The sequence below is a fragment of the Macrotis lagotis genome, chromosome X (assembly GCF_037893015.1).
Source record: "Macrotis lagotis isolate mMagLag1 chromosome X, bilby.v1.9.chrom.fasta, whole genome shotgun sequence".
Taxonomy (NCBI): Eukaryota; Metazoa; Chordata; class Mammalia; order Peramelemorphia; family Peramelidae; genus Macrotis; species Macrotis lagotis.
Genome location: NC_133666.1, coordinates 650031500 through 650049351, shown reverse-complemented (window position 1 = coordinate 650049351; position 17852 = coordinate 650031500). Strand labels below are relative to the sequence as shown.

Genomic DNA, 17852 nt, shown 5'->3' with positions numbered 1-17852 from the left:
GGGTCTTAGCATCACAATTGACCTTCACTTAAAAATGTGCTCAGCTCAGCCCTCCATCACTGCTTTAGTTGAACCCAGCAGTCTAACCATCCACCCCGCCGAGGTCGGCAGTTGGGTAAACAGTGCTAACAGACTCAACCCGGGGAATTAATATGAGAGACAGAGCTGGAAACGAGGGCTGTGAAGCAAGGCGCTATTATTGTCCTCACTTTACAGAGAGGGCAACTGAGGCAAACTCACATGAACGCAGGATTGGAATTCAGGACTTCCTGAAGCCAAGCCCAGCATTATCTGTGGAACCACCTAGCTGCCTAGAGACCAGCGGATCTCAGGGCATTCTCCTTTTACAGCCACATCCACAGTCTTGGGCAGAAAAACATGCACACACACACACACAGCTACACACACAGCTACACACACAGCCACAAACAGCCGCCAATCATAACTTCTCACCCTGCAGGATACAATGGAGTGTGGACTTGGGGGCAGAAAGCTGAATTTGAATTCTGACTCATTCATTTTCCCGATGGGGGACCCCCGTTTCCCTGGCCAAGTCCAAATGGGACTCCTGACCATGCCTGGGAGAGGTCTCAGGGTCCCATCGGGGACCCTGGAAGAAGCTAGGCAAATGTCACTTCTCACGATTCCTGTTCTCCAGCCCCAATCACCCGCGGGGGAGGAGTGAGGGGTCCGGGGGGCGTCCGGACCTCCCCCGGTGTGACCGGGGGGGGGGGGATGCCGGGTTCTGGAAGCGGCTGTTGGAGGGGGAGGGAGCCCCCAGCCTGGGCTGGCCAGGAACCGCGAGCGGAGAAGAGGGAGGGAGGGAGGAGGGGGAAGCAAACACCCCCCCCCTCACTGCTCGCACACACTGCCCCCACCCTCAGCCTGGGAGCCCTGGGAACCCGGCCTGCCAAAAGAGTTCTCTGAGAACTCCCCTCCCAGGCGCCCCGGGGCAGCTTTAAAGGGGGAAAGAGAGAGGGAAACGGGGGGCCGGGGCCGGGGCCCTCCGCTCCCTCCGCCGCGGGCTCGGGGGCCCCAGACCGCATAGCCCTCGGCGTGGGAGGGAGGGGGCGCTGAGAGTCAGGGAGCCCCCCCAAAGTGGGGGCGCAGAGGAGCGGGCCCCCTGCGCGTGTGACTGAGTCCGTGTGACCTTGCGTGCACGCACGTGTGGGGCTCTGGTTCTTGTCGGTTGCCCCCCGGCCCCCCCAGGGCCGTCCCCTGACCAGAGTGGGGGGTCCCCGAGTGTTGAATTAAATCGCGATCGAGTGAGGTGCTGGGTGTGCGGGGGGGGGGGCGGCTCCGTGTATGAGTGAGAGTCTGTGTGTCTATGTGCATATGAGTGTCTGTGTGTGTGTGTCTATGTGTGTGTGCATGTGAGTGTGTGTGCATGGTGTGTGTGCGTGTGAGTGTGTGTGCATGGTGTGTGTGCGTGTGAGTGTGGGAGAAGAGCGTGACCTGGGGGTGGGCTGTGAGCGTGTCCGCGGGGGTCCCGCGGGCGGGGAGGGGGCTGGGGGGGCCAGGTGCGGGGCAGGCGGTAGGTGGGCAGAGCCCACCTACGGGAGAGGCGGGAGGGAGGCGGGGCGGGGCGGGGAGGGGGCCCCTCCGCCGCAGCGGCCGCTCCTCGCCGGCGCCATCGCCCTTTTAAGAGCTGAGCCGGAGCGGGAGGGAGAGGCGGCGGAGCGGAGCGGGGGGGCGGCGCGCGATTCCTGGAACAGCCGGACCAAAAAAAAAAAAAAAACCCCGAGCCGGAGCCGAGGCTGGAGCCGCCGCGACCGTTTCAAGTTCCCCCGCGTGGAGCGTCCCCGGCGGCCTCCGGAGCCCCGGGATGTGAGCCGGGGCGGCGGGCATGGGGGCCCCGGCCGGCGCCCTTCTGTGACAGGTGCGGAGCGGGCCAGTCCGAGCCAGCCGAGCAGCATGTACGCCAAGGGCGGCAAGGGCTCCGCCGTCCCCTCCGACAGCCAGGCTCGGGAAAAGTAAGTGCGGCGGGGCCGGGCCGGGGCCGGGCCGGGGCCGGGGCCGGGGCCGGGGCGGCCCCCGGGGCCCGCCCCGAGCCGCCGCCGCCTGCAAAGTTTTCTCGGGGCGCCGCGCGGCGGGGCCGGGCCGGGGGGCGGGGGGCGCCCGGGAAAAGTTTGGGAGCAGCGCCGCGGCGGAGTTGGCGCCCCCCGCCCGGCCGGGAGCCAGGGAGGGCGGCGAGGGGAGGAATGGGGGGCCCGGGAGCGGGGGGCTACCGGGAAGTTCTCCTCGGGGCTTGTCCGGCCAAGCCGGGCCGGGACACCCCGGGGTCCTGGGGCACCGCCGAGGTCCTGCGGACGCCCGCCCCGGAGGTCCGGGGGACACCCCCGAGGCCCCGCGGACACCCCCGAGGTCCCGGGCTCACCCCCCCCGGAGGTCTTGGGGCCCCTGGGCAGCCCGGGGCCCGGGGGGTCGAAGGCCGCCGAGGGGGGGAGGCGGTGGTCCCCCATCCCCCAGTCCCCCCCGCGGCAGCAGCCCCCGAGCTGAGGCTCCGGGACCCTGGCCCCCGGCGGTCCTGGGCGGGCCGCGGCCCCGGGCTCCCCGGAAAGTTGCTCTCGGAGCGGCGCCCCCCGGGCCCGGCTAGACACGCCCCCTCGGGCGGCGGCCCCGCCCCGCGGCCACCTGTCCGGCGCCCCCGGCCCCCTCTGGATCCTGGCGACGGGGAGGAGCTGGGGTCTGCGCCGCGGGGCGGGCCTGGGGCCTCCCTGGGGACCGGCCTGGGCCGGGGTCAGGGCGGGGTCGGGGGCTGCCGGAGCAAACTTGGAGACTCGAGGGGGGCGCTGAAGAGGGGACCTGGAGCCGGGGGGGGGGGGCTCGGGGGTTCAAGGCCGCCGCCGAGGGTCCCAGGTCGGGGCTCTGGGGCACTGGGACCCTCCTCCATCGCTAGGGCTTCTGGGTAAGACCCAGGGTCCCCAGCCTTCCCCTCCCCTACTGGGGCAGAGATGGAGAAGAGCCCGCCGGCTGCGAGCCCCTTCTATCAGGCTTTGGCTCCCCAGGGGGCCCTCCCCCGCAATCCCCCCAACCCCCTCCACACACAGAGGCTTCCTCCCACCCCACCTCAGTGGCCTCCAGGCCTCCTACTCCCACAGCAGGCGGGGCCTTCTGGCCCCGGCCTGTTGGTGGAGGGGAGCTCTTGACCACTTGGGCTTAGGGTGCCTGCTCAAGGCCTGGGTGGCTACAGCCCAGAAGGCTCGAGGGTCCCCTTAGAACAGAGAAGGTGCGATCGAATGTCAGAGCTGGGGAAGGAAGACTCTTACCCCAGAATGCCCCCCCCACCCATTCCATGGGCCTAACTAAGGTTTTTGTCTTCCAACGGCTTAGAACTTAGACTCTCCTAGCTGAGAGAACCTCCTAGGTGGAAGGTCAAATGTCAGCTGGAGAGGACCTCTGGAACCTAGAATGCCAGAGCTGGAAGGTAGCTTAGAGAGGAAATTGGAGTCCAGAAATATTCGGAAATCTGTAAATCAGGAGCTGGGGTGACTGTCACCCAGCTGCCCAGTGCTCCTGGTTCTACCTTCTGGGTCCAGAACCTTCTTCTATAGAACAGCCTTTCAAAGGCAGCTCTCCTGCCCACACCGAGTTCTTGCTCTTGTTCCACCTTAATTCCTTCCAGGGAAACTCCTATGACTTAGATTCAAGGGTCTTCACTATCTTTTTTACCCTTCCATGGATACTCGAATTTAATCATGTCCTTCCCGAAAAGCAGCACCTCCAGCTGAGCACACTGCTCCAAATGTGGTCTGCCTAGGACATAATGCACAGGGCCCATCCCCTCCTTATTTTGGAAGCTCTGCAGCCCCAGATTTCAGTCACTTTTTTGTCTGTCCTATCACTGTCAGCCCTTACCAAGCTTGCAGACCACAATCCCCCCCCCCCATCTTTATTTGCTGCCTAGCCAGCCAGGCCTTCCTCAATCATCTTCTCAAAGTCAGCTTTTTGAATCTTTGCTATCTCCCTCTTGAATCTTGTTGTGTTCCATTCCATGAGGGGTCCTGGCTTGTTCAAGTCTTTGTTGATCCTCATTCTGTTATCCTGTGTGTGTCAGCTCCTATCACCTGCAGATTTGATGTGTATACTAATACCTAGGCCAGAGGCTGGCATCCATCTATGACTTTATCTAAGTCATTGATAGAAATGTCAAGCATTCTTGGGTAGGTATTTCATCAAAGCTAACCTTGAACTGTGTAGGGAGGGCTATTGTTTTAAATCGAATCTTCAGTTATCTATTTGTCCTATGGCCTACACCAAGGAAAGGGTTAGTGGCACTTGATGATACTATGTCCCAAGGCTGATGGGAAGATATTCTCCTTCCATCTCCTCCTCCTCCTCTTGCCCCACCTCTTCCCCTCTGGTTGGGTTCAGGGGTGCCTCCTCCATGGGGCTCCCACCTCACTTCCATGTGTGTGTGAAAGCCCATCATGGGGCTTAACGATTGATCATGATCACTGCCTCTGAGGGTTGTGAAGGGCCCAGCTTTTCCAAGCCCCTGGCTGAACCTCCTTTCCACTTCATTTGTCCACCATTCTGCTTTCCAGTCCAGGAGAACCTAAGCTCATAGAATCTGACTTTGAACTGATACCAAGGGACATCTAGTCCCAACTGATGCCAGAACAGAAATCCCCCTTTTGCATCCTCTCATAAATGATCATGGAGCTTCTCCTTGAAGACTTCTAATCATGGAAACTCACTGCCTCTCAAAGTGATGCATCTCACTTTTGACTACCTCTTATTGTGAGGAAACTTGTTTATGAAACAGCCCAGTGTGATGTGAAAAGCATGAGTTTGAGATTCAGAGGAGCAGTGTTCAAATCTTGCTTGTACAATTTGGTGCAGTGGATAAACTACTTAACCTCTGGGGACTTTGGTTTCTCTTCTCTAAAAAATAAGTGGGTTGGACTACATGATATATAAGATCCTTTTCAGCCATGAATGAATAATGTGGCAGGCCCTAGGGTGAGATTTGAATTGAGACTTGAAGGAAGCCCAGAGTTGGAGACAAGATCCTCAAGAAAGTCTGCAGAAGGGCTCTGTAGGCTTCAGCTTGGCCATCAGCCTAAGACCTCTTCTCTCCCAGTCTCTTTGGGGCCTCTCCAATCCTGAGCCATTTCCATACAAGACATGTATGACTAGAGTCTGGAGATGGAGGATGTTATGAGTGGAACAGTCCAGATGCAAGTGTCACTGGATTGCAGAATTCATGATAGGTCTAAGGTGTAAGACGACTAGGAAGGTAGGAAGTGGCCAGGTGATGGAGGGTTTCATAAGCCAAATAGAGGATTTTATGTTTGATGCCGAAGGCAATAGGGAGCCACTGAAGTTGACTGAAAAATGGGACAGCAACGTGGTCATTCCTTACTTTGGGAATTGGCTGACTAAAGGATGGATAGGTGAAAAGCAAAGATTCATGAAGCTTACATTCTAAAGGAGGTGACAAGATCAGGGACTCATGCCCAGTGGAGGGCACTTTGGTCTAGAAAGTTTCAGGGATGGTGAATGAGGCAGAGAAGGAGTAAGTTGACAAAGTCCTTCCTGGGAAGAGGGCAGAGTTGATTTTATCCTCCAGCCCTGAGATGAAGCTGAGATTCTGCCTCCCTACATCTCTCACCCTTCACTCCCTAGTTCTCCTGATCCTGGAGAATCATTTGAATCTTTGTGTCCCTTGATGGCCCTTCACGCACATGGAAGCCATGATCATGGTTGGCAAAGTCTACTTGGGTTCCCGAACACACATATCCAGGCTCAGAGGGACTTGAGGAAAATTTGCAAACACTGAATCATACTGAGATATATTTAAATTTCTCAAAGGGGTATTTGGCAATTGGAGTCAGGAGACTTGGGTCTGATGTTAGAGCCAGACTTGTGCCTTTAAATAAAGTCACTGCCCTCCTTGAGCCTGTAAAATGGACAAAATAATTGCCTCTCCCACCTTGCAGGAATATTGGAAGGAAAGCCTTTGTTCACCATAAAGTGCCTTGTAAATATGGGTCATTTATTATAAAGTCATCTACATTTTCATTTAATAAAAAAACCATTTTTATTCAGGGTCCTCTGATGGCAACTCATGTTCTGACTTCCAATCCCCATCCTCTAATTGACTCCCCTAGTCCTGGGTATTCTCTTGGCTTTGGCTTGTTCTTGTGTAAAAAAGAAGGGGTCAGAGTAGACCTCCTCCAAGGACCCTTCTGGTTCTCAGTCATTCCATCACCTTGGTCTACTTCCTGCTCCAGCCAGACTTGTCACTTCCCTTGCTGCCCCTTGGAAATGCCCCCCCCCCCCCCGTCTTGGCTGGAGGATTCAGAATCTTAGAGCTAAGACTGGATGGGACCTCAGGGTTCATCTGCCTCTGCCCCCTCATTTTACAAATGAGAAAACTGAGGAGCAAGTTTTTTGAGGAAAAAATGAATTCTGTTTTGGACACAATTAGCCTGAGATGCTATTTGAACATCCCAGCGGAGGCAGAGTATGGCTAATGGTGTGAGAGAGAAGTTAGCAGCATCCTGACTTGGTAGGATGCACTCCAACCTTCCTAACATATAACAGGGATCCAGTCAACATCTCTTGAATCAGTGAATGAAATAGTTCTCTCTGTCTGGCATTCAAAGCCCCCTCCCCAACTGGTTGCCACCAGGCCTTTCCAGCTTGACCTCATGTTACTCCTCTGTGTGCATTCTGTAATCAACTCAAATGGACAGATCTTTGTCTCTTAAAAAGTGTTCTCCAGCCTCCCTTTGCTCGGGATGTTAGCTGTGCCTGAGATTCACACTCCTCCTTCTACAACTGTTGAAGTCCTACCCATTCTACCACCATTTAATAGGCACCTACTGTGTACAAGATATTTTATAACTCTTCTTAGGAACCTTTCCAGATCTTCCCCTTCCCCCTTGATAACAGCCTTCCCTCTTGGACTTTGCAATTATCCAATAATGCTGTGTATTAGTGTTGACTTCTCATTTTACTAAACTCTGAGTTCTCCAGTGAGGCAGGAATCATGTTTTATCTGAATATTACCTGTCCTCCAGGGCTTAGCCAGGTGCTCTGTACACAGTGATGCTGTTTGTCCTTTGTTCTTGAAGAATGTGGTGATGCCTTGACAAGCATATGAACTGAATTGGGGGGGTGGGGAGTCACTGTGCTGTCACCAGCCTCATTCCCTCCTCCAGAGCCATCTAGGTCTAGTAGCTAGATATGAATCAACATGACCGGTTGTGGTCTTGGATGTGAAGCAAACAGGATTGTGACTTGCCCAAGGTCTCATAGCTAGTGTCAGTATTCTAGCCAGTATGTCACCTAAATGCCTTCTGCACACAGTAGGCACTTAATAAATGTTAAATGAATAAACTGAGGAATGAATGGGATTAGGGAATCATCTCCATAAAAGAAAAAGCTGACACTGGGAGAAAATGGAATCAATTTCAAAAAGAGAAGGAAAAGGGAAAAAGAGAGTGAAGAGAGAGAGAGAGAATATATGTGTGTGTGAATATAAAAAAGGAAAGGAAGAATTTGGCTGTGGGTTCAGTCTTAGTTAACTGAAAGATGCTAGTAAAGGGGCCATCTGACAGATAGGAAAAGAATGAACCAGAACAGTATCACAGAAGGCAAGAGAGGAGAGCATCTGGATGGGGAGGGTTTGGGCAGTGTCAGTTCCTACTGATGATGCCAAGAGATTATAATGCCTACAAAAAAGGAGACTTGGTCCTTGGAGACCTTGGAAAGAGCAGTTTGAGATCAGTGGTGACAAAAGTCAGATGGTGAGGGGTTAATGAATGAATGAATAATATAGATGTTCCTTTTAGAAGTTGGATCAGATACTTCTCCATTATTGGTGGAGTTGTGAACTGCTCCAACCATTCAGGAGAACAATTTCTGACTATGTTCAAAGAGCTATACAATGGAAAAGATCCTTGAATTCAACAACACCACACACTACATATGTCTATCCTATATGTTTATCCACATAGATAAAAAAAAAAGGCAAAAATACCCATATAGAGATGGTAGCTCTTTTTGTGGTGTCAAAAGACTTGGAAACTGAGGGGATGCCCATGAGTTGGGGAATGGTTGATCAAGTTGTGGTATATGATTGTGATGGAATACTCCTAAAAAAAAAAATGATGAGCAGGATGTTTCAGAAAAAACCTGGAAAGACTTACATGAACTGATGCTGAGCAAAGTGAACAGGACCAGGAAAACACTGTTCATAGGAAGAGCAACATTGTGCAATGATCAGCTATGACGAGGTCTTCTCAGCAGTACAATGATCCAAGACAATTTCAAAAGACCCATGATGGAAAATAGCATCCATGTCTCGTGAAAGAATAGGGAATCTGATGCAAATTGAAGTATACTTTTTAGTTTTATTTTTATAACAGCATGGCTCATATGGGGGAAGAAGGGAATAAAAGGAGAAGAAAGAGGTTGAATCAGGAAGAATCAGGATGGTGGCTTGAGAAAGGCAGAGAACCTAAGATCATAGGATCATACAATCACAAGATCATTAGATTTGGCAGGGACCTCAGAGGTGATGTAGCCCAACCCTTTCATTTTATAGATAAGGAACTGAGGGCTAGAGAAGGAAATGACCTTTCCAGAATCACATAGGTAGCTTGTACTCAGGTTCTAGGAAGGGCTTCCTAAGCTAGGAGAGTTCAGCGTATATTTGTGAGTACTGGGGAGAGGAAGGCAAGCCCCTCAGACAAGAAATGTAGTGGTGGTTCTGCCCAGGACTGACAGAACTCAGAGTCAGGTACCAGGCTGCCCCTCTTGATTTAGACCCTAAATGATATCAGGTGCTCCTGGAAAAGGACAGAGGAAGAGCCCCTTGCTGTGGACCCTGGCTTCCTTCAAGATTCAGCTCAAGGCCATTTTTAGCAAGAGGCTATTCCCAGCCATCCCCTCACCCCCTAGCTCTGAACCTTTGTACCAGCTGTCCCTCATTCCTGGAATATTCTCCCTCCCCCCTCCCCCTAGGAGTCTCTCAGCTTTTCTTCAGGTCTCAGCTGAGAGCCCATTTTCTGTAGACCTTTCCTTGCCCCCCAACAACCAATGCCTTCTGGTGCATTGTTGCAGGAGCTTGCTTGGTGGAGGGAGGGGTCCCATCCGTCTTCCTTTCAGCCACTACAGTGATTTTCCTAAAGCCTGGGTCCTAACATGTCACCCCCCACTCAATAAACTTCAGTGGCTCCCTATTGCCTCCAGGATCAAGTCCAAAATCTGGCATTCAAAACCCTTCCTCTTTGTAGCCTGGTCCCCTCCTCCCTTTCTAATTGTCTCAGACTTTACTCTTCACTTTATTCTCTGAATCCAAACCTGATCTCCATCTCTGAGCTCTGATCTCCCCCCATGTCTGGAATTCTCTCCCTCCTCATCACTGCCTCTTCCTGCATTCCTTTAAGTTCTGACTAAAATCCCTCTTTTCTGGGAGCCTTCCCCAGCCCCTCTTCATTCCAGTACTTTCCCTTTGCCAGTTATTTCCTATTTATCACATATAAAGCTAGCTTTTATATTATTTATTTTATATTATACTTTTATTTTATATTATATCTATCTTGCCTAGAGCTTGCTTTGTATTTATTTTACATTGCATGTTGTCTCCACCATTCGATTGTGAGCTTTTCTGGGGCAGTGACTGTCTTTTGCCTCCTTTTGTATCTCCCCACTTAGCACATAATAATATTTGTCCTTTGTTTTAGAAGAGGACAGTGACATCAGAGAGGTTCAAATAAATTGGATTGGAGTGAGGGGGATGTTGTGCTAAGTCACCAGCCTCACTTTTTCCTCCAGAGCCATCTTGGTCCAGTGGCTAAATATGCATCAGGATGACTGGAGATGGCCCTGGATGTGAAGCAATCAGGGTTAAATGACTTGCCCAGGGTCACACAGCTAGTGTCTGATGCCAAATTTGAACTGGAGTTCCTCCTGCCTCCATGGTTGGTGCTTTATCCACAGTACCACCTAGCTGCCCTATAGCTCTAACTCTGAAGTTGTCTGGAAATTGTCCACTTGTGTCTGTCATGAATCCAAAGCCCCAAAGAATTCAGTCTCTCCCCTCAGTGGGTTTCTGATCTACTTGGGGATGGGGCAGATACAGAATGGCACATCCTCTGATAAATAGAGACCCAGATATCCAGTTCTCTGGCTCTGGTGCATTTTTCCCCATGCGTCTCTAAGCCTGGCCTTCTCTGTGTAGGTTGGCACTCTATGTATATGAGTATCTGCTTCATGTGGGAGCCCAGAAGTCAGCCCAGACCTTCCTGTCGGAGGTGAGAACCAGCTGGCTGGGGTAGGGCCACCCACTCCTGCTCAGCTCCCCCTTTCCCTCTTCTTCCCTGCTCTCCTTTCACCTACCCACACCCCCTTCTCTCCCAGGTTCCTTGGCTCTGTTTTTACCGAGATGGGGGAGGGGGTGGTTTGAAAAGATTCGGGGCCTGAAAGCACTGAGGGGGCTGAGGGACTGAGGGCCTGAAAGCTTTGAGGGGGCTGAGATTGCGGGGACTGAATGACTAACCCTCTCTAATTGCTGCTCTTTAGTCCCATGATTTAACATTAAGGATCTATGAGGGGGCTTGCAGGGCTGAGGGACCCAAGGAAATGAGAGAGCCAAGATTTCTGAGGTGGGGGAAGGGAAGGGAAGGGAGGCAAGCCAAGTGGGGTTTTTTTTGGGGGGGGGGTGCAGAAACATGGGGAAGGGTTGGACACGGTCTCTCTAATCTGCTTCTGGTCTGGCAGATCCGGTGGGAGAAGAATATTACATTGGGGGAGCCCCCAGGGTTTCTACACTCCTGGTGGTGGTAAGTCATTGGTGGGCCCCCAGTGAGGCAGGACTATTCTAGGGAGAAGTGATGGGAATAGAGCTGAGGCTCTGGGATGAGGGAGTGGGGAGGAGTTCCCAAGGCCAGAAAAGAATGATGGGAAGGGGGGAGGGGAGTTGGTGTGAGCAGGGTTCAGTGGGCAAGGGAGGACTGAGCAGAGGAAAGGGTCTGAGGGTACAAGCATCAGTGTCTTCCTAATCATTTCCTTTCCTCCTGTAGTGTATTCTGGGACCTGTATTGTGCGGCCCCTGACCGACGAGAGACCTGTGAACATTCTAGTGAAGCCAAGGCTTTTCATGACTACGTGAGTCCCTGCCCTGTCCAGGGCCAGATCTGGGGCTGGTGGGTTGGGTGTACACAGGTATTTTAAGAGGGCTTGACTGTTTACCTCAAGCACCCCCCCCCATCCTGCCCTGGGGGCTAATGGAAGCCTCTACCGGGAACCCCTGGTTTACTTTTTTGAAAGCATCTCAAGCTATGGAAGAGGCCTCTTCTGTCTCTTTCTGGTCCCATGTCTGATCTAGGACAGACTTCTTGCTTTGAGGAAGGCCTACTGTCCTTTCGGACAGCCCTGCATGCTTAGGGAGAAACAAAGGGGTTAAGAAAGGCCACCAGAGACCTTGCTTTCTCTTCTGGGGGAATTCTTCTCCAGGTGGGCATTCTCTCTACCCATGCAGGTCAGTAACTGTCTTAGGAGGAGCTGAGAAATTACAGAATTTGACCATGGTCCCCAAGCCAGTGGGAGGAAGTACAGGCAGGGCTGACTCCAGGGCTTCCTGACCCCAGGGCCAGTTAAGGTTGCCTCTTCTCTCTTCCTACAAATGGGCACACACATAGAAAGAGACCAGGGGACGAGCAATCTAGAAGTGCAAGGGACCTGAGGGGTCATCTGATCTAGGCCCTTCATTGTGCAGATGGAGAAACTGAGACCTAGGGAAAGTCACATAGATTCCAAGTGACAGAGCTGAGAGTCAAGGTTAGACCTGTAAGTCCAGGTGTAGTTCACACACACATATTCTCTCTCTCTCCCTTTCTGTCCTCTCTCCCCCTTTCCCTCTCTCCTCTCTCCCTTTCTTACTCTTCCCCTTTCTCTCTCTATCTCCCTTTCTCTCTCTCTCTCTCACTCTTTTTACTCCCCCTCTTTTCCTTTCTCTCCCCCTTTCTCCCCTTCTCTCTCTCTCCCTCTCTTCCTTCCACTCCCCCCTCCCCTTCTTCCTTTCTCTCTCTCCACCCCCCCCCAGCTCTTCCATTCAAAATGCACACATCCTCCCTGATTGACTCATAGAATCACAGACTCTCTGAGTGAAGGGGGATTGGGGGGCCAGTGACCATCTAGCCTGACCCTTCCCCCTATTGCCTCCCCTCCATGATGTGCTTCTCCCTGCAGGCCTTCTGATGAGGACCATCACTATCCCCCTGTCTTGGAAGGGAAGGGGAAAGAAGCAGTAGTTCTAATTGCCTCTAAGCCCCTCTCTCCCTCCCCCCTGCCCTGTGGGGCCCAGCAGAATAAGACTAACTTCTACTGGGACCTAGGTTTTCTGTCTTCCCTCCTCCTGGTAATAAACATCCTGGGTTCCATAAGTGGACACCGCCTTCTTCTGGCTGCTCTCCCACTCATTACTGTCCTTCCTAAAATACCCAACCCAGAGATGAACACAGTATTTGAGGTGTGGTCTGCCCCAGGACAGGGGACAGCTGCCAGATCACACAGTGGACTCCTCTCCAACATGGAGGCCACTAAATCCCCTAGATCTTTCCCAGACCAGCTGCTTTCCAAGTAGCACCTTCCCTATTTGTGAAGTTGACTTTTGGCCCCAAGTAGAAGACATAATGTTACAGCAAGGATGTACTGATAAATGTTTAACAATCAGGTCACCAAAGGAAGACTTGGCCAGGTCAGATTGTTACATTTGTTCTATAGTCTTAACATTTTTTCCATCACTTTTTAAACTCAAGATAAAAGTTGACAAAAACAATGAACAAATCCTAATTTTGCTGGGTTTTAGGTGTAAATAACTATTGGCTTCTAAGAATCCAGGTCCAGCACACCCTTGGGTGGCAGCAAGTAAAGGATGCAGAATGCTGATTCAGGTCTGGAGGATAGAATGTTAGACCTGGAGTCAGGAAACCCTGAGTTCAAATCCTCCCTCAGATACTGAATCCCTTACATCCTTAGCTTATCTCAGCCTTGGTTTGCTCATCTGTAAAACAGGGAGCCCTAATAACCCTTTGCTTCAAATGAGCTAACTTTGGAAAATGTTTTGTAATTAGCAAAGTTCTGGTTAACATTATAGATCTTAGGGGTGGCTAGGTGGCGCAGTGGATAAAGCACTGGCCCTGGAGTCAGGAGTACCTGGGTTCAAATCCAGTCTCAGACACTTAAAGATTACTTAGCTGTGTGGCCTTGGGCAAGCCACTTAACCCCATTTGCCTTGCAAAAATCTAAACATTATAGATCTTAAATCTCTATCTACACATTAGTGGCTATTCTGATTAATTGCAGCATGTGTAACTTTGGCCTTGGCTCACTGCCTTGATTTCTCTAAAATGCCTCTCAGGGTCAATCAAATGAGATAACACATATAAAGAGTTTTTGCTGATCTTTGAATTTTGAAATGTAGCTTTTTACGGAGTGACCTTGAGGAGGCTGGACTAGATGATCCCAAAAGTCTGCCCCAGCTCTTAGGTGATTGGCATCCAGTTTTACATGAACCCTCACACAGATGTGTATTCCCAGACTTATAACACTTTGTCCATACCACAAGCATCCTCATACACACTCCTATGTAATGCTCTTGACAAAGACTGTCTCAAGGCAAACCAAAGCTTGGTAGCTTCCAGTCCCCCACCCCAAAGATCTGATCTCCTCTCTGGTATGTGAAGAGATTTGGGTAGTAGAGGAGGTAGAGGATAGTCATCCATGATTTTTGTGGGTGGTCCAAGCCATGAAAGAGACTTCCTCTTCACCTCTAAATTCTAATGAGGGAGAGGGGAGGACTTTCCTCAGGACCAACACTACCCCCTGGGGGCTCTTCCTTTTCTCGATGAAGGACTCTTGGGATTTGGAGGTGGGTGGGGTATCTGGGTCACCTTCCCCCAGGTCTCGTGAGGGGAAGTAACACTCAAAGGCCACCAAGCAATTTAGTGGCAGAGGCCAAAGTTGGAATCTAACAAGGATCTGTCTCCAGAGGGAAGAATAGGAATATTGGAGCTGAGTGGGTAGTGAGTTTGGCAGGATTGCTGGGAGACAGGTCAATATTGACTGTTTGCATATATGTGTTGGGGGAGGGGGACAGGAGTCCTGGATGTGTTTTTCTAACTGGGATGAACTGAGGAAGGAGAACACACCCAGGTCCAGGGCAGCCCCACCTCCTATCTGTAAATCTAGGTCCAGGCCCCTTCTGGGGGGGGGGGGTGAAGGGAGGACCAGGAAAAAGAAATCGGAGCCTTAAGGAAGACTTTTGATTTTTGTCTGCCCAAGTCCCAGATCCTCTACAGACTGAGTTCCAGGAAGCTGTTGTTTCCAGGGGTATCCCCTCCACTGTCCTCCCCACCACCACCCCATATATAAATATAGTCATTCAGAAACTCACCTACAGATCACAATAACTTACATCATTGTTTTAAATCTTTCAACATTCACTGTCTCATTTGGGGAAACTGAGTCTCAGAACAATGATTGGTCCTTTTGTTGTTCAGTTGTGTCTGATTCTTCATGACTTAATTGGTATTTTCCTGGCAGAGACTGGAGTGGTTTGTCATTTCCTTCTCCAGCTCATTTACAGATGAGAAACCCAAGGCAAACAGGGTGAAGTGACTTGCCTAGGGTCACACAGCTAGAAAGTATCTGAGACTGGATTTGGATTCAGGAAAATTCTTGCTTACATATTGTGAGAGGCAGGATTCACACTCCTTGTAGCCTAACTTCCAAGTCCAGACTCTTTCCATCCCAGTACCAAACCCAGACGGAGAGACCCCAATAGAAACATCTAGAAGGGATCCTTGGGGCTGTCTAGTCCAACTTCCTTATTTTACAGATGAGGAGACTGAGGCCCCGAGAGAACTGTCTCAAATGCAATTTACCGGAATGTCATGGTATCACCTCCCTGACGTTGAGAATGAAGAACAATCAGCTTCATATCTCACACAGACACACACACACACACACACACACACACACACAGCCTCCTCACACACTCACTCTGGTCTGGCTATCTTGGCTGTTCCTCCACCCAACCTTTCCCTCCTCTCCCCCCCTCCCCAACCTCCAGCACAAGCCCTCTAAGGTTCATCAGATGGAGCTATTGGGGGGGGTGGGGGTGGGAAGGCTTGTGAATTGGGAAGGGTGGAGTCTTGAAGAATTTCTGTTTGGGAGACTTAGAGCCTAAACTTGTCTCCCACACAGTGACCTTCACCCCTGCCTACTGCCTTCCTGGGAGGGTTGCTCCCAGATCCTCCCCCCTGCCCCCCCAGAGGCCCAGACTTCTGATGGAGGATAGGAATGTGGGGGAGGGGCACAGGTTAAGACTTGGCTCCTACAAAAGGTTGATTCTTTCGGCCCCATCTTCCCCTCCCTGTGCTCCTTCCCTCCTCCATGTCATATCTCTGTCTCCTGTTCAGGGCACCCCTTCTCTCAGCCACCCTCCTTGCTTTCTAGACAGAGACAGACTTTATCCAGGAGGGAGCCTGGGGCTATTGAGGAGGGGGGAGGACTAGGAGAGTGGAGATAAAAAAGTGTCTGTGAAAATACCCCTGCCATTACCCCCTCCTCCCCGCTTTGCAATCCGGGCAGAGATGCCCCTGTGCTAGTCGTGAAGAATTAGCCATGGCTGGGGAAGTGAGAAGGGAGGTGAGTGGGCATAGAGGAGATGAGGAAGAGGAGGCTCCCCAAGGGAACAATTCCTCATTTTCAGATAAGGCAGGCTAGGCCAGACTGGAGGAAGAAGACCCAGAGCCGGGGAGCTGGAGGAAGATGCTTCAGCTCTCTCTGCCTCAGCCCCCCTCAGCCTTCCCCATCCCAGTCTCAGCCTTAGCCTCCCTCCCTGCTGCAGCCTCTCTCCCTGCCTCAGCTTTTCTCCTTGGCCTGCTCTCTGGCCCAGCATCCCCTCCACCTCTGCACCCTTGGCTCCTCTAAGTCCTTTTGCATGGGTCCCTTCCCTCCTCCCCAGCTCTGACCCTCTAGGTCTCTAGCTAGTCTTCCACTTCATTCAGGAAACATTCGGGGAGGCTTTGCCTGCTGTGGGCAGGCCGATTTCTCTAACTCGTATTCCCCGTGCCCCTTCCCCCCCATCTGCTATTTGCTTCTCATGAGTCTCCCCCTTTTGTGTGGTCTGGCCTCTGGCCTGCCTTACAAGTCTGTCTCCCGCCATGGCTCTTGTTTTCCCCCCTTCACCCCCCATATTTCTCCGGGCCTCACTGCTGCACCCATTCTCCCTCTGTCTCTGGCTCTCTCCGAGTGTATCTGCTCGGGCGCCTCCGCCCCCACCCGCGCCCCCAAATCTCTTTACACTCTGAGCTTGGGAGTTTAGGGATGAGGGGGTGGAGAGAGAGGAGGGGGAGGGGGGAGGGAGGCCGGGGTTGCGGAGCCCGAGCGGGGCGCTGGGCGCAGGGAGCGGGGCCCATTTCCATTTCAGAATTAATGAGATTCTCCTGAAGTGAGACACACGCGCGGCTTCAGAGGGCCGTCTGCCTCGCGGGTCAGCCCTGCGGAGTCAGGCCCCGTTGCCATGGCAGCGCTGTCTTGCATATGTAAAGGCGAGGGGAGGGAGGGAGAGAGAGAGAGAGAGAGAGAGAGAGAGAGAGAGAGAGAGAGAGAGAGAGAGAATGAGAGAAGAGGAAGAGAGAAAAGGGAGACAAGAGTGAGAGGAGAAAGGGGAGAGAAGAGGAGAGAGAAAAGGGAGAGAAAGAAGAGAAAATGGAGAGAAAAAGGAAGAGGAGAAAGGAGGCACGAGGGAGGGGGGAGAAGGAGAGAGAAGAGAGGAAAATGCGAAAGAGAAAGGGAGAGAGAATGATCTCACTCCAGGACCAGAGCTGTTCTGATTTGGCCCACAAATTGGGGGGCCAGTCTCTGAGAAACAATGAGGGGGGAGGGGAGGCCAGACAAAGGCTAAAGTTAGCCTAGAACTGGGGATGAATCTGGGAAGGGGGAGGTCTGGAAAAGGCGGAGGGTTAGAGCATGGGAACATGCATCCAAGGGAATCTGTAGTCTCGGGTAGAGTGAGCCCCCCCCCCCGTAAAAGAGGACAAGACTTGGGGGTATGAGAGGAGGAATCAGAGAAGGGGAAATCGGGAGGCAAAGGAGGAAGAAGGAAGCTGGAATTGGAAAAACTGGGGGTCCCCTAATCCTGGCCCTCCACATTGTGACCAAAAGACCTGCCATTTTTCTCATGCCCCAGCTTCAGGATCAAGCCTTCAGACTGATTCTAGAAGTACCAGACCCCAGCTGTGTCCCTCCTCTCCCACCCAAGCCTGGGCTCCATACCCTGAAGAGGGGAGGCCCCAGGGTGGAGATCAGCGGGTTTTGGGGGGCGGCAGGGAGGAGCTGCGGCTGCCACTTCTATTACCAACTGGGGGGAGGGCGCTATGGTCCTCCCCGGCGCTTTGGGGAAAGGCTGGTTCAGGCTCCTGAGCTTTCCCACCCCTCTCCCGAGGGTCTTGGGGGCGCCAGGCCGGCCTGGGCGAGGAAGGGCCAATCGCCCGGCAGTGGGGGCGTGGGGGCAGGGAAGCGGGCGGCCTGGGTCGTGGCCAGGAAGCTGGGCGGACATCCTGTTAGTGGAGTCGGGCCTGGTCGGAGGCCCCCACTTCCAGCAACTCCTCTCAGCCCCCAGTCCCTTGGCTGCAGGGTGGGGTGGGGGTGGGGATGGCAGGGCGGGGCGATCCCCGAGGGTGGGGGCAGCTGCTCCAAGCCCCTCCCTGGCCCTTCTGTTTCTGTGCACTAGAAGCGGCCTCCCTCCCTTCCCTCTCCTGGCATCCCTCTCCTGGTTCTGTGGGGGCCCTCTCTGTGCAGTCCTGGGGACTCTCCCCTGTTTGGGC

General features: G+C 52.7%; 1 protein-coding gene across 7 annotated transcripts in view; it reads left to right on the top strand.

The window, feature by feature from the left end:
* Positions 1-1721: 1721 nt before the first annotated feature.
* SSBP4 (single stranded DNA binding protein 4) overlaps positions 1722-17852 on the top strand; it is a 45660-nt gene continuing 29529 nt past the window's right edge. For 3 of the 7 annotated variants that reach the window (XM_074204767.1, XM_074204765.1, XM_074204762.1), the window contains exons 1-4: positions 1723-1973; positions 10199-10271; positions 10738-10799; positions 11040-11124. In XM_074204767.1, coding sequence (XP_074060868.1) covers positions 1915-1973; positions 10199-10271; positions 10738-10799; positions 11040-11124 — 279 coding nt within the window. In that variant the 5' untranslated portion in view covers positions 1723-1914. Of the gene's footprint in view, positions 1974-10198; positions 10272-10737; positions 10800-11039; positions 11125-17852 lie in introns of all 7 variants that reach the window. The other 4 variants (XM_074204768.1, XM_074204764.1, XM_074204766.1 and 1 more) reach the window with 2 other exon arrangements.